The sequence below is a fragment of the Oryctolagus cuniculus genome, chromosome X, assembly GCF_051225735.1.
Source record: "Oryctolagus cuniculus isolate XC-2025 breed Fujian yellow rabbit chromosome X, ASM5122573v1, whole genome shotgun sequence".
NCBI lineage: Eukaryota > Metazoa > Chordata > Mammalia > Lagomorpha > Leporidae > Oryctolagus > Oryctolagus cuniculus.
In genome coordinates, this window is record NC_142888.1 from 3,746,377 (window position 1) to 3,762,627 (window position 16,251).

The 16,251-nt window shown below is 50.9% G+C and overlaps 2 protein-coding genes across 3 annotated transcripts in view; one reads left to right on the forward strand and one right to left on the reverse strand.

Annotated features, from left to right (window-relative positions):
• The window catches only part of RAI2 (retinoic acid induced 2), a 63,008-nt gene extending 50,069 nt beyond the window's left edge, over window positions 1–12,939 (reverse strand). The window contains exon 1 of one of the 2 annotated variants that reach the window (XM_070066631.1): window positions 12,802–12,939. The gene's annotated coding sequence lies outside the window, so the exon portion shown is untranslated. Of the gene's footprint in view, window positions 1–12,213; window positions 12,613–12,801 lie in introns of those variants that run through there. The other variant, XM_002719926.5, reaches the window with a different exon arrangement.
• LOC138847526 (uncharacterized) overlaps window positions 1–16,251 on the forward strand; it is a 44,512-nt gene that overhangs the window by 15,685 nt on the left and 12,576 nt on the right. Inside the window, exons 4-5 of the mRNA XM_089324669.1 lie at window positions 11,350–11,491; window positions 12,069–12,992. Coding sequence (XP_089180795.1) covers window positions 11,350–11,491; window positions 12,069–12,970 — 1,044 coding nt within the window. The 3' untranslated portion in view covers window positions 12,971–12,992. The remainder of the gene's footprint in view (window positions 1–11,349; window positions 11,492–12,068; window positions 12,993–16,251) is intronic.

Genomic DNA, 16,251 nt, shown 5'->3' on the forward strand with positions numbered 1-16,251 from the left:
ACCTTGCCAGCACTGAAGAAATGTGGAGGCAAGGCAGCCCATGCAGCAGCCCCTCCTCCAGGGAGCCTCCCATGCCTGCCCTTTCCCCTGGTCCCGTCCCTGGGCAGTTGGCTCCTGCCCTCCCCATGGGCAGAGATTTTAACCAGGGTGAAGCAATAAGGGGCAGGGGGCGAATGAGCTTCATCCTCTGCCTCACTTGTGTGCTCTCCCTTCCCCTCCCCCCATTTAATTACAGAGGACAGCAGTGCAGGCAGGGTGGTCAGGTAGGCCTTGGAGTCCATGCCTCTTCCCTCACCCTGTGACTGGCTCTCCACTGGCTCCCTGGAGCCCCATGTTCAAACTGTCACCCGGATGACACTCGGTCTTGGAGAAGGACAGCTCCCCAGGACAGCAGCAGAAAGCAAGCCTCTCCCAGCTTATGGGAGCCGCTGACCACTGCTGTCTTCGGTCCAGGAGGCAACTCTGCCACACACTATGGCTGGAGAAGCACCCGACTCCTGGCCTCTGAGGAAAGAATGAGTTGTGTTGAGTCAGGAGGCAGGGAGGAAGAGAGATGTACAGGCAACGGTGCCCAAGGACAGCAGCACACAAGGAGAGAGTGGGGCGGGATGGGCCTTGACACTAGTGCATTCTAGAGGACAGCTGTCCAACACAGCAGCTCCTAGCCACGTGAGCCAGTTTACATTTAAAATGAACAAAATGAGAAATTCAGACCTCATTCACACTAGCCACGTTTCTAGTGCTTAGTAGCTCCACGTAGCTAGTGGCTACTCTACTGGGCAGTCTTGATATTTCCATCATTGCAGAAAGTACTACTGACCTAGGCTGTATAGAATCCCAGTTCCACCTTCTGGAAGTTGTGTGTGAGCTTGTGTAAGTTACGAACCCCCTTTCTGGGCCTGCGATTCCTCCTTTGTGAAATGGAGCAGATAAGATGCACCCACCTCATGTGCTTATCATGCAACTAGAAACAAAATATGAAAATCACCTGTTCCAACTGTCCAGCCTATAGCAGGAGTTCCAAAATGTCAGGCAACATTGTTGCATTTACGATGTGATGAGTAGCCATCGGAGACCTTTCCTAAGGAAACAGACAGTCTGCACCGCTAGGACCAGCTCCTTCCACTATGTTCCCATTGCAAATCCCAGAACTTGGGTAAGCAACTCTGCTGCCCATAGCACAAGCCACAAGTGCCATTCTGAAGCAACGCCTGCTTGCTGGCAAGACAGAAAGGTGGCATTCGAGCCCAGAGTAGTAAAAGGCTTATAGGAAGGCTAAAATTCTTTTTGTTTTAATTTGACAGGCAGAGTTAGACAGTGAGAGAGAGAGAGAGCGCAAGAAAGGGCTTCCTTCCATTGGTTCACCCCCCAAATGGCCGCTACGGCCAGCATGCTGTGCCAATCTGAAACCAGGAGCCAGGTGCTTCCTCCTGGTCTCCCATGCGGGTGCAGGGGCCAAGGACCTGGGCCATCCCTCCACTGCCTTCCCAGGCCACAGCAGAGAGCTGGACTGGAAGAGGAGCAACCGGGACAGAATCCAGCGCCCCAACCAGGACTAGAACCTGGGGTACCAGTGCCGCAGGCAGAGGATAAGCCAAGTGAGCCGCGGTGCCGGCCCCTGTCTTTGCTTTTTTCAACCACTAATGTCATGATGCCCGGAATGGTGCTTCACATTAGACACGAGACCTCAGTTTTCCTCATCTAGAAAGATGCCCAAGAGACAGGGTAACCTTCTTGTCAACCTCCTTCCACAGGAGAAAACAAGCAAAGCCGACACATGCTCTACTGGATCCAGGAGGAGGAGAATGGGCTGGGAAATGAAGAAAGGGCTTCTTTTGTGGGGTTTTATTCCTGCTGGTTAGAAAACAGGGAGTCATTGAATGTTCTTGTGCTAAGGTGATGACTCTAGAGAGGTGCTTTAGCAACAGGAAGCGGGTGCAGGTGTGCAGAACAGTGGCTGGAGGAACAGTGGCACCAATCAGAGCACTGAGGAGACTGGAGCCACAGCAGGGGAGCCATTTTGGCACCTGTGTTCATGGCAGCAGGCCTGGGGGCAGGGCTGAAGAGAGGATGAAGCCCAATAGAACTGGCAGTGTTAACATCAAGAGCACGGGAGAAAGGCCAAGGTTCTCAGCACTGAATTCAGCTGCCTAGTTTCCCCTCCAACTCCTCTGAAGAAGCATCTCCATTCTTCACATTGGCTATGGCTGACTGACCAGAAGATGTGGGTAAAGCACTCAGGACAACAGCCCCAGGACCTTTGCTCAGGTTGGTGTTTCCCATTTAGGAATCATAACAGAGGCTCCCCTTACCTATCTACACAGGCCTTGTAGGTGAATCCTAGACTTTCTAGTGTCCCAGATGAGTAACAGTTTAAAAACTGGAAGATCCAATATGAGTTGGACAACTTCAGACTCTGCCCAATAAAGATGCTAAGTGGTGAATGCTGCGTACTAATTTGATCAGTCACAGAAGAGACTTCTATACCAAGAAAAGTGGAAAAGACTATTTTCAAATCAAGGGCACTTGTATTAAATTGGAAAGGCTTGGTTTGTTGTTTTTTAAAGTAAACTTACTGCATTTTCATGTTTCTTCCATTTCCCTGTGAAAAAGGCAGAAGTCCCATGCAGGCAGTAGGCTACGAGGCTGGCCTGAGGGGATCATGGGTTTCTGTGACATTCCAAGATGGTTCCCCGTGTGGTTGGGCTGTATGTTTCAGCCATGATGACCTCAAATCCGGCAGCCCAGCTCCTAAGAGCACAGTTTCCACCATGGAAGGACAAGGCAGAGCTGGCCTTTCCTAACCTTCAAATGCAAGTGATAAGCCACAAAGGATCTTAGAACAAATAGTCTCACATTGATATTTTCACATTGAATAATTTCATATTTAGTCTACAGGGTTAGTGATTTTTTTTCATAAAAGGAAATTGCAGCCAGAGCTAATTGCTCAATCTGAAATGTATCTGGACATTGTTTAGATGTTGGAAAGGAAACGGTAACATTGCAGACTTTTAGCAAAGAGAAGAGCATTATTTTACCAAAAAATGAATGTAAATTAATGGGAAATGTAGCTCTGTGTGGTTTTCAAAGTTTTGCTGTATGCACTCAAAAGAGCACCTCTATTTGGGGAGTTCCTTGACATGTTTCTTATTTATAAAATGCAAAAGGAAATTCACTAGCACAGACTTGGTCCATTCCCATCCATTGATTTGTTAGCCAATCAATGGCCAATGTAATCTGGAAAAAAAAAACCCACAATGGTCCCTATGACCCTCTCCAAGCAAGCGGTGCTCAGCTAAGTTTAATACAGAGAAAAACAGCCAGGACCATCTGGAAAACACTCTTCCGGAGTCGCAAAAGATAGTGGCAGCCTTTGCCCAACCTGCTATAAATAAGTGTCTCAGAAAAAAAAAAAAAAAAAACCTCAATTTTCAAATCTGTTTCTACTTAATACAGCTGCAATAGAGTTTATTTAGCTTTTCCCTATAGCAGGAAGACTGTTTGCATTTTTATGACAAGGGTCTAAATGTTTTTCACAGCCATTTCCATTGCCATTATTTTGAGGAACAACATACCACTCGGACCTGTCTGTTTGCTTCTGCAGCACACAGCGGTGGCCCCCGTGGCCTCTGCACCACGAGACTGGCCTCCAAAGCCTAGATTTATGATCCTGTTTCCTCTCCCAGTGTTGCAACCATCACCCGAATCCTGGCCTGCGAGGGGCTGGCAACTTAGAATGACCAAGTGTCACGTGCTGCAAATCAATTATTTATCTGCCTGGGCCCAGCACACTGTGGATCCCTGCCAGCTTAGTGCCTCTCCTTTCATGACCACAAGGAAGACTCCCACTGCTCTTCCAGCGAGGCTGGAACTCACCAAGGCAAGCAGATGGCTGGCTTGGCAAACCCCAAAACACTCACCTTTCCATCTTTCCTCTTTGGCTAAGCTTGCCAGGGAGTCCCTCTGCAGCTGGCACTCTGAACTCCTGCAGACGCTCTGTAGAAAAGGTCAGCCTACCTTGCCAGGCTGCAGAATGAAGCTGCCTCCCCTGATGTCTGCACTGGGCACCTGCCGCTGCCCTCCACCGGCAGCCCCTGACGCCCATCCCACTCAGAGACACTGGCAGGGAGTGGTGACTCGGGAACACTTGGCCTGTGTAATGGGTGATCTGCTTCTGTGCCCTTCCCCAGTGCCACATGCTCACTCTGTTTCCATGTATGGACACAGCAGGGTTTGCCCCCATGACACCTTCCCCATGGAACACATGACCCTCCCTTTCTAGCGTTTCAAAGGACTGCCAGGAAGACGGCTGTGGGCTTGTCCTGGTGGCAACATTCCATCTGCCCTTGCTCCTGTAGGCATTACCTGATTCTAGCTGCCTGAAGGAGCCGTGATGGTGTCTCTTTCCTGGACAAGTTGCCCAAGCAAAATTATTGCAAGGAGACAAATGTGTGGGAGAGGAAGCAATGTGGGGAGGGATGGCTGAGGAAGCCACCTCAATGTGAGTGCCCAGTAACCGTGAAAAATGCTCCATCTCCCATCGCTGGCTTTCTCTCTCCATAGTCCTGACAAACACAGAACTGAGTGGTGGGTAACAGGGCTGCCACAATCTGCACTGAGTCAGTTACAATGTCAGGAACACAGCTCTCACAAGTACACTAAAGGGCTAAATTAATTGGCTCAGGCTTAAGATGCTTCAGGAGAAATGACAGTGAGGAAGGAGTGGGTGTGGAGGAAGATGCCTGGGGGCTTTGAAGTCCTGCCTGGAGTCAGGTGTGTATGAAAAAGAAATTAGGAAGGAACAAGCCTGTTCTCTTGATCAGAAACCAGAGAAGCCGCCGGTTGCTACAATGTATCCCCCAATTACCTATGACTTATTCAATTGCCAGCATTAAAAATCATCTCCGCACTTCTGCGATCCTATAAACCCTCCCACCAACCTGAGAATTAAATCAGGCACATGACCCATTTCCAACTGTTAATTAATCACCCCCATGAACTGAATATCTAAAAGTCAGAGGGGGAGACTGTGTCTTTTATTATTTCAAATTGAATTTTCTGAAAACCACAAATTACTTATTAAATTTTGGTCTAGACCAGTAGTTCTCAACCACGGTGATTTTGTCCCAGAGGGAACATTTGGCAAGGTCTGGGGTGGCGGGGGGATTGCCACTGGCATGTAGTGGGTAGAAGCCAGGGAGGCTGAAGTACATCCAGAAGCCGCATGACAAAGAATGATCTGGCCCCAAATGTCAACAGGGCCAGCGTGGAGAAACTGCTCGAGATAAATAAAGCCAAATACAAGCAGCCTTGAACACATATCATTTTAGCAGTTACCAAAAGGAAAAGACCCCATTTCTCTCAAAATCTAAAGTGGCTTTCCACGTATGTTGACCAAGGATGCACTGGCTCCTCTTCCACATACATGAAATAAGTTCTTCATCCAAATCTGGGAACAGGAAAGAAATACTGTGATGACGGCGCGGGTAGGTATAGTGCATTCTAAGTGCATTTTTCATCAGTCTAAGTGGATGGAAATTAATATCTCATAAAATAAAATGATTATCTAGTTATGTTCCATACCAAACCAAAATCAATACATTGTATCTTACTTAACCTGCAATTAGAGTGAAAAAAAAAAAAAACCTAAAACAAGGAAATGCCGTTCCCTCCCAATTCTTGCTAGCTGGGCCCACACTTCGGAGTAGGAGGCACTGAAAAAGAAACAAGCAGACAAAAACCCTTTTTGAAAGCAGATTTTTCCAGAGCATAAAAAGCTTCCTGAATCATTCCATTTTATTTACTGTAGATTCAATCATTCTTTCGAGAGCAAAACATGCAGCCCATTCTCTTGGTTATGCTTGCCTGGCTTTCCAAATGCCCTCAAAACTGGGATGATGAATCACATACTTGGGCCCCACAGTGCCAATTAATAGTAAAGCAAAAGAATTCCACATAGCCTCGATAGGACTTTCTGCTCTGTGTGTGTGTGTGTGTGTGTGTCTGTCTGTCTCAGCAGGGGCGGAAGAGATCTTTCAGTCAACTGCTTTCGGAGGATCTTAACAGCAGGTGTTGTGCTTCCCTGACATGCCTTTAGTTCTGGAACATTCTATGTGGCTCTGCAGCGCCCCCAACTTGGGGATGGGCTTTGGTCAGAAACAAACTATGTTTTTAGAGCCTGCCTAGAGCTTCCAGGCTTAAACCACGAAGGGAAGAATGGCTGACAGCTGCAGCATTTCGACCCTTCCAGGCCTCCACTCCTTTCTCTGAATTATAAGGCAAAAGTGGCCGTACGTACAAAGGCAAAAATAACAACAACAACAACAACAACGCTAAGACACACCCAGTAGTGGCTGCCAGCGAGGCCCGATCGTGCTGTCGAAACAGAGCAGTGGCTAGAGTGCAGCTGGACGAGCTTTTCCAGGGAACTGCTAAGACCCTGGCTGTTAATGAAGCCGTTTTCGCCAGAATGTCGGATTCTTCCTGTGCTCCAGTAAACAGTCTGCTTCTGCCATGGGAAACAAAACCCGCTCCTTCCGAGGAGCCCAAGGAGGTCAGCCAAGGGTCCCCTGTGGGGGCAGCCCCCTCAGAAGCCAGAGCCACAGGCGCCTGACCCATAAATTACCGTGCTCCCAAGTGCGGGAGCCCATCCCTTTCTGCCTATTCGTGCCATGCCCAGCGCCCAGCAAGGGCCCAGGAATGCGTGACTGTGGCTCTGTGAGACCACAGTGCCAGTCAAGCTCCTTCCCCCACCCCCTGCACCTTCCCGTGGTCAGGTTTCCCCATCTGTGACACTAGGATGTGGGAAAGCGGGCTTCCTTTCCTGTATTCTGTCTCGCTCACAAAACTTAGCTACGGTCTTGCTCTGGTTCTTAGGAGGCTGTCAGGAAATGAGTGCTTCCGCTTCTCTCCTCTCTTCTTCAAGGTTGGCCCCAGAACCACAGGTCCATCCTGAGCATGAGGGGATCTACTTCGGACATTACACTCCAAGCACAAGTCCCTGGAAAGGATATGACTCTAGGCTGCCACTGGAGCAGGTGTCATGGAAATCGCTGGCTCAGGCATCAGGCAGCTCTCCAATGGATGAGGATACAGGCCCAGGGTGGACTGCATGTGAGGAAAGGCAGAACAAGGAGCCATTTTGTTTAAGCCAGGCCTGCCTTTGCCACCCTCTGCCTTGCTCTCACCCTTATATTTCTGGAGCCCATGCTCCTCACAGAATGACTGAGCAAACATGCTTATGGGTAGGCTTGATGGGGGACCCCCAAATGGCACCTTAGCCATTGCAAATCAAAATCACCTGGTGCAGGCTGCTGTAATCACTGAGTCAGTCCAAGCCTCCCACGTGCCATGGAGATGGTGGCTGTGTATGCCCCCAGCACACCTGGAGATGCTATGAGGCTTGCACCCCACGACTGACAGTGTGCTAGTAGGCACATTTAAAAAAAGTTTAAAAATGGGGGAGGGGACATTTGACACAGGCGTTAAGCTGCTGCTTGAGGCACCAGCATCACATAGCAGAGGACCTGGTTCAAATCCTGGCTCCTCTGCCTCTGATCCAGCTTCCTGCTGATGCACTCCCTGGGCTCAAGTACTTGGACTGCTGCCACCCACATGGGAAACCTGCATAGAGTTCTGGGCTCCTAGCTTCAGCCTGGAGTCTGCCCCTCTCTCTCTCTCTCTCTCTCCCTCCCTCCCTCTCTCCCTCTCTCCCTCTCTCCCTTTCTCCCTTTCAAATAAAAAAATGAGGACAAAAATTACAAAAAAGATACAGGTGACATTAGTTTTGTTTATCTTATTTAACCAATATATTCAAAATACTGTCATTTCACCATGTAATCAGTAGAGATATTATTAATGAGCTATTGTGCATCTCTTTTTTGTATGAAGTCTTAGAATTCCAGTGCATGTTCCACTTGTAGCTCATCCCGATGTGGACTAGTGGTGCTCCACAGGCACGTGTGGCTAGTGGCAACTGTGTGGGACAGCACAGATAGAGAACATTTGCATCTCCACAGGAAGTTCCTATTACATGGAGCTGGGCTCAAAGACCAAAAAGCTGTGGGAAGAGGAGTGACAGGTCTGAGCAGGGACTATTCCCAAATTCTCTAAAATTGGTGAGTTGATAGAACTAATAATTACCACAGGAATTGGAACTACAAGGATTGGGGTATTCTAGGAGCCCAGCCCTACCTCTAAGTGGAGACTAAAATGGGCAGGACCATGCATGGTATGAATAGGGGTCTCCCCTCCTCTCCAATTTATATGTTGAAATCCTGATTTCCAAGGTGATAGTATTGGGAGGTGGAACACTTGGGGGTCAAAATACCATCAACTGGCTGCAGTGAGCCATCTTGGGCCTCTTATATAAGGGCACTAATCCCATTAGTTCATAAGGCAGAGCCCTCACTGCAGCCTTCTAGCATGCGAGGACCCTCAGTAGACATGGAATCCACCAGCACCTTGATCTTGGACTTCCTGGGCTCCAGAACTGTGAGAAATAGCTTTCTGCTATCTACAGACCACCTAGTTGATGGTATTTTGTTTCAGCAGCCTGGGGGACTAAGACAGACTGCCTGTGTTGTGTGGAGGCTACTCCACAGCAGTGGAAGGCCAGAGAGCATGATTCTTGCTGAAGGCATCTGCCGGCTGAACCACCTCCATTTTAGCCGTTCTCAGCTATTCAGGGCAGGGATTGGGACAGAAGGTCACCAAAGTCACATACTTCTTTCCAGAACAATTCTGAGTTTGGAATCTAATTTGGTGAAGCAGATACAGAAACCTGATCAAATTATGTGTGCCTGTGTCTGCATGTACATGCATGTTTGTGTGTATGTGTTCTTGGTTGGAGAGAGAAGGAGGGTCACATGTGAAATCTAGAAGTGCTAACATAGCCACCAAACTCACCTCTCCAGCTGCCATCAGGGCACAGGGCAGTAGCAGACTCAAGAGGCACATCAAAAATTGTGAGCCATGAAGGACAGGCCTTGAGTCTGCAAAGAACTACATGATGGCCACCCTGGCAGACAACCAGGTGGGAGGGAGAAGTGGTAATCAGAGACATTCTCCAAAGACAAGAGCTGCCAACTCTACAGCCAGGATGTCACCCCGCTTCCTCAATCAAGCTTAATTCAGAATCCCACACAGGCTTTTGTTCATGGGCAAAGTCCAATCAGCCTTCCTGCCCCTCCTGGAAAGCCTCATTCTCTGAGGTCCCCCTCCTGTTCTGATTGAAAGAGGAGCAGCAGAGCCAGCAGCACGTCATACGTGGATTCAGACCACTGCTCTCACAGTGGCTCCAGACTTTCCAGGGGCTCAAGGCTACCACCTGGTTAGAAAGGGGCTAAGGAACTTGCTTTGATGATGTGTTGCACAGCAAGTCCCCTCCTATTTTTACTTCGTGTTTGCTTATTTCAGATGGTTACAAGTCCAAAGTACTTCAGCCACCCTTTGGGCCCACCAAGGACTTTGAGCTAATCATGTGACCTGTCTGAGCCTCAGTTTCCTCATCTGCAAGACAGGGATATATTCGACATCTCACATGATACTGGAAGGATTAAATCAGGCTTGTCAGCACGGAATTACTAAGGGCTAAAACTAGAGCATGGCACCAGAAACTTCAGCTCCCCAACCAAACATACAAGTAAAGCCCTGGGTTTCTCCCTACTGGGTCTCCCATGACAGTGATACACAGCTCCCTCCCCACCACCACTCATTGCAGCTCATCTCCTTGAGTCACACAACTCTCATTAACCAAGCGACAGTGGGGTTTGGGGGGTTCCAGATGGAAAGGCACCATCTGTCCATGTGAAATAGTTAGGGACTACTCTGGATCTATCTATTTGCACTGTGATGACGAGGCTGCCTTACTGGTGGGCTACTCACCCAAACACACACCACTTAAGTACCATATTTTAAAGAAGAGGGATGGGCTGAGGACCATGGTCTTTGGGAGAACTAAATAACAGACTGGCAGGAAAGGTGAAGAGACATTTGTTCCTTTAAATCATAATCTCCAAAGTCTGGAATCAGACACGACTGGAAATTTCTCTGAGCCTCAGAGCTCCTATCTAAGGGCAGCGGAAGAGCCAGAGAATAGACACTTGGTATTTCTTCTTGTAGATTCAGAACATACTGTGCGTGGCTATCTGCACATATGGAACATCTGCATCTGGGTTAGCGGATTTGGAGGGCCAGTCCCACCCTCAGTTTCTGGGTCATCATAGCCAGGGATCTCTGGCCCTGGCGCCAGTACACTCCTGGCCACACCTGATCACAGACCTCCCAGCCTTTTCTTTTTCTTTCTTGTCATTCAGATGTCCTGTCTTGGTGGATTTGTTTTCCAGATAGAAGATTTTGAAATGGATTTTACCCTTCTTGCCCAACTGCCCTCCTCCCAAGTTCTCACAGCGGCAACTGGCTTCACCTGGCAAACCATTCTCTCATTTGTTCCTCAGCTGAGCAGGTTTCCCTGGGCCAAACCTCACCTCTGGGGTCTGGGCTTCTTTGCATTATAAAGAACCCCCCATGGGTGGCTGAATGGTCCCCTGGGCCAGTGCCAAAGCAACCACTACCTCCAAGTTCCAGTCTGACTTGGCTCTCCGTGCCCAGGCTGCCTTGGGGATGCCTTTAGTGGGCATCTATCAGATGAGAAGCGAGTGTCCACTGGCAGAATACTGTGTTGGGGGTGGGAGGTGGGCTTATGGCTTCTTTGGGCTTCTATGGACAGGGAAACTGGGATGCCAGCAGACTTATGATTCTGTGCCGTTGGTGCACCCCCAGCTTCTGCAAGTGACATAGCTCCTCACGTCCCCCTTAGGGAAGAAAACGGGAAGAGAAAACAGTGGGTGGGAGCCCGGTGTTGTGCTGGTGAGCAGCTCCCCGCCCACTAGCCTCCCTACTGCCCCCCTCCCGCACAGCTGCCCCTCCACTGTAACAAAGGCATGGCCACACGGCATTCTCAAAGTTCTCAGAAGTCTCTTGGTTTACCATCAAACAATTCTGATGACTCAAAAGGAGGAAGAGATGTGGGGCAAACAGTGGGAAAGAGTCCCTGGGAAAAGCACTGCAAACCTTGCCCAGCGCAGGCAAGGCTCAGAATTGCTGTTCTCCCCGCTGGCTGCTTTTCTCTCGGTTCCAAAGAGAAGCTTCCGAGAGAATCAGCTAAATAAAGGGATCGCACCAGAGGATGTGAGATAATGCTAAACCAACAAAAACAAAGACCCAAACGAGACAGAGCGAGCCATGAGAATACTCGGTTATCAAAACTTTGTTTGGCCGTATCTATTTATCATCGCTGCACACCCGGGCTCTGCGGAATATCATTCTGTTGATGTCACTTATCCTCAGCAAAATATTTACACATCCTTAAAAAGGCCAGATGAGGGGGGCCGGCCGTGCACTGCCGCAACCCGCCCCTCAAACCCCATTGCCAGCTTCTGGGCAGACCAGGAGGTGGGGGCACGACAGTGGGTGGCACCCGTGGGCACAGGTAAGACCTACCAACAGTTCAGAGGAGCGGCCACCCAGGCGCTGCGCCCTGCCCTACCCACCTCTCCCCTACCTGACTCTGCAAGCAGCAGCCACCTCCCCGACATGGTGTCAGCGCCCCCTCCTCCTCTCCTGCCTTTCTCATTGATTAAGTTCCCAAACCATTGTTAATGCCCGGCTGCTTTCCCTTAGAAAATGGGCCAGATTCATTAAGCTTCCCCTTGCGACAAAAGGAATATTCATAAAAGTTTGGCAGGCAGAAGAGAGGCTGTCTGCCTGCCCCGGGGTGGGTGACAATCCGCCCCTGCAAAGCCACCTTCTTCCTTCGTGCCCCGCCGCTCGCTCCATCCATCCGTCGTACCCCAAACCTACTCCAGGGACTTCTGATAGGGAAACACAAAGCAACATCTCTACCCCTCGCCAGCAACTGGGGGGGGGGGGGGATGCCATTTCCCCACCCAGGCGGAGCTTAGCCTGAACAATAGTCGGGCTTTAAACGGCAAACAAACCAACACACAGAGCACAACCCCAAGCCCGAAAAGCAGCAAAGCGGCGAAGGGCCGTAACTCCCTCCGCAGCGAAAGGCGCCACCGAAACGCACGCAAAAATGCAGCGAGGACGCTGTTCCGTGCCTAACATGGCAGAAAGCCCGAGCTGGTGCGGCCACCCCGGGTCTGGGCATTCGGGGGCACCAGGGCTCCCCGGGCGCCGACGCACACTCACCCGGCTCCAGGAGGATGCAGGGCTGGCCGAGCGTCACAAAGAGGAGCCCAGCGCGATCTGGCAAAACCCAACTTTCCACCCGGCTCGCCAGGGCCGCCAGATACGTCAACAGAATCCATCTTTCGAAGGGCCTGGAAGGCGCCGGGTTTTCCGGGCCGGGGCAGAATGGCAGATCCGGAGGCGGCCCGGTGTGGTGCCCGGGCGCGGAGTCTGCCGCGCGCCGCCCTCTGCGCTTGGTGCCAGCGCGGGTGGCGGCCCGAAACCCACTTCGGGGCCCCCGCCCCGCCGGCCGGCGCCGCCTCCCTGGCTGTCCCCAGCCCCGCCGGCCAGTGCGCGGCGCCGGGAGCAGGAGCGGGGCCCGGGCGCGCCACACGGGTGGCGGCCTCGGCCCGCGTCCCCGCCCCCGCCCGGCCCTCCCCGCTGGCCCCGGCCTCCGGGCGCCGTCCTGCCCCCGGGAGCAGGCCCCTCCCCGGGCGCCGGGCCCCGCCAGGCGCGCCCAGCCCGGCGCGCCCCCTGCGTCCCGGTGGCAGGTCCGCTTGGAGAGGGCGGGGGTGACCCTGGCCCGCACTGGGACGCCGCGGCCGCTACCTCGCAATCGCGGCCGCCGCCTCCAGGAAGCCGCGGGGTGGTCGCGGGTGTGGGAACTCTCCGGTCTGGCCTCGCTGCCGGCCGCCTGAAGGGGGTGCGCAGCGGTGGGAGCCGCCGTCGCCGCTGTCACCGAGCCGCTGTCGCCGCCGCCGCTGCCGGTTGTGCGTGAGCGTGTGTGCGCCTGTGTCCGGGTGAGTGTGTGTCTGCGTGCGGCGCCCGGCCTTTACTATATACACCAAGGGGTGGGAGGAGGCGGGGAAGGGGAGGGCTTGGGGGAGGCGGCGGAGGAGGGGGAGCGCGAGGGGGGCGAAAGGGTACCCGAGGAGGAGGCGGCGGAGGAGGGACAGGTGATCTCGCCCACGGGGAGGGCGTGGCTGTGGGCGGTGCAGGGTGGCAGGAGGAAGGGGCACCCGGGGAATGGAGGGGGGCACGCCTGGGAGGGCCCGAGGAGCGGGAACCCTGCTGCTTCCCGGCGGGCTGGGGACCATTCCAGACCCCAGGATGTAGAGTAGAGAGGAATAGAGGGTGGATGCGGCTGACGGTTGGAGGCAGGGGACACGAGAAGGGCCCAGTGATGGCCCTAAAATGCCAATTGTGATACAGGTCAAAGATCCTTCTCACAAGGTGGGAGATTAGTAAGGACAAAGTTAGTCCACCGACATAATCTCATTTCCATTCAAGGGGTGATTCGCATATTAATCTAACATTTATTTATTAAGCACCAGTGTTTGCCAGACATTGAGCTCAAAAGTGGGGTTATAGAGATGATGAATATGTGGTTGCCGACCAGTAAATCAATAGTAGGTGTCAGTGGTACCATGGATCCATTTCAATTCTCTTAAGAAAATACACACACACACACACACACACACACACAAAACCTAAATCCTTAAAATGCTTTAAAAGAGCGAAGGAAGCAGCTATATTGGTTTCGTCTCTAAAAATGTAAAAAAAAAAATTCTCTTAATCCAAGCGGAATGGAGGTATTTATGAGCATGGCAGAGCAGAGGTTAATCAGAGCAGAGCAAAGCGTGAATCTAGCCATTCTTTGCATGCTCAATAGCCCCTCAAGTCTCCACCGTGGGTGTCCCCTTGCAGGATCTGGGATGGTCACACAAGAGCAGCCTGGCCAGTCTAGAACTAGCACAGGAACCCAAACATGTGTTTGAAAGGTTCTGTCCTCGCCATGTGCTGCAAGCAGAACCTGGGGGCAACCAGGGCCACCTTCCGACTTTCAAGGGCACTTTTGCCTCTGTGGACTCCTTCCTCCCTAAAAAGATAGCAAAAGTTATATTTTGCCATTGCATGGGTGCAAAGATGACTATATTAGTGCTATATAGTAAAACATTTTCTTCAACCTGAGAGATCATTTTTCTTCTGATCATAAATGAAATGAAAAGCTTTCTGTCGGTTCTAAAATGTGCTGTGGGCCCCAGGCACCATGTCTCCCATGGGTGACGGTACCATGCCTTAGTGCTGAGTTCCCTCTTCTGGAAAAGAAGAGCTAAATTAAGAAGTACTCAGTCAATACAGAGGCAGAACGACACACACCGCAAGTTTAGGAATTGATAATAACAAATACCAACAGCAAGGAGCAATCCCTGCTTGTTTCACTTAGACTATGAGGGGTTTGAAATTAGCCCCGAACCCTTAACGAGACCCGTGGAAATATCTGTCCGTGGATGTGGTTTCAACCAGTTCAGTAACCAAAGACTTCCTCTATAGATCTCCAAAGTGTTCGGAGTCCTTCAGTCAGGTATGGGAGCCTTGGCTAGCCAGGATCTAGCATGAATGCAACTAAAGACACAGCTGCGCAATTATAATTGGGCAAGTTCATGGATGAAAGATCCATCAAGGTTTTGTGTGTGTCTAAGGTAGGGATTGATATCCAGGAAGGCAATTACTAGCCTGCTACTTTTGTTGGCCTCCTCACAACCCTGGGTTAATGTTTGATTCTCACTGGCAGTTGTGATTCATATTTGTTGCCCTTTGAGATGCTTCTGTTTTCAGAAAAGATTATATTGCCTCAGATTAATGCATAATAATTAGGCATGATGGCCCCCATTTCCAAAGAAACGTATAGTGACACCCTTCTTCATTTTCACTGTGGCTGCCCTTGGAGAAGGGAGGGAACAGGAGGAGTCCACAAAGGGCAGGGCTGGGTGTGGGCGTGGGCGGGGGCAGGGACAGAAATGGAACGTGTGTGTGAAGTACGCTCCTACAGTTAAAGGGGTACCTGAGAAAATGGAAGGGACAAAGGGCACAACCAAACCACATGAAAAAACAACAAAACATCTTCCAGGGTGGGGCAGGGTGATTTTTGAGACCTGCAATTCTAGTATTTGGTAATTTTAAACAAGGACCCAAGAAATCTGATTCTTTGATCTATATCCTGTTTCTCTAATACAGCATCTCCTTATAACCTAGTTTCCACCTGCTAGCCAGATGGGTAATGAGTTCATTTATCCAATAAACTTCTATTAAGCACCTACTGCATGGCCAGTCACTGAGCTGAGGACTTCGGTTAGAGACGGTTCATGTGGTTACTAACCCCAACTTGTTCACAGATGAGTAAATCAATAATAATGCAATGTGATGCTGTGAGGTACAGGCTGGGTTACAGAATGGGCTGTGTGAGTACCTAAGGAATGGGCCTATCACAGTCCTGGAAAGGAGTGGGGAATAGCACAAGGCAGGGAAGTCAGAAGAGGTTGCAGAGAGATGATGGCAGTTGGTAAGTGCTGGAAACAAATGGGAACTTTTCAAAGTAAGGGAAAGGCATTATAAGCGAAGGGAACCACAGGCAGATACTTTGTGAGTCTGGAGTAGAGGCTGTGAGGAATAGTGCCTAAGACTGGCCTGGAAAGGAACTTTTGTAATCAGTGGGAACCACTGAAGGACTCTAAGCAAGGGAGTGGCAAGGACAGATCCGGATTGAGGAATGATCACTGTTGATCAGTATGGAGTGACATGAGATTGGGGGCAAGGAGACCAGGTAAGAGAGGCTGTTGCAGTGATCAGGGTTTGGATCAAGGTTGTGCCAGCAGAGTTGAAGAGGTGGAATTTGAGTCAACTGGTCCTCAGGAGGCAGGATAAATAGGGAGTCATGATGGAGGAATCAAGAGGAGTTAGGATGGTGGGGGTCGGTGCTGTGGCATAGTGTGTTATGCTGTCTGCAACACCGGCATCCCATGTGGGCACCGGTTTGTGTCCTGGCTGCTGCACTTTGATCTACTTTCCAGCTAATGCGCCTGGGAAAGCAGCAGAGGATGGCCCAAGTCCTTGGGCCCCTGCCACCCACGTGGGAGACCCAGATGAAGCTCCTGGCTCCTGGCTTTGGCCTGGCCAAGCCCTGGTCATTGAAGCCATCTGGGGAGTGAACCACCAGATTCTGGAAGCTCTTCTTCTCTGTCTCTCCTTCTCTCTCTCTATAACTCTACCTTTTCAATA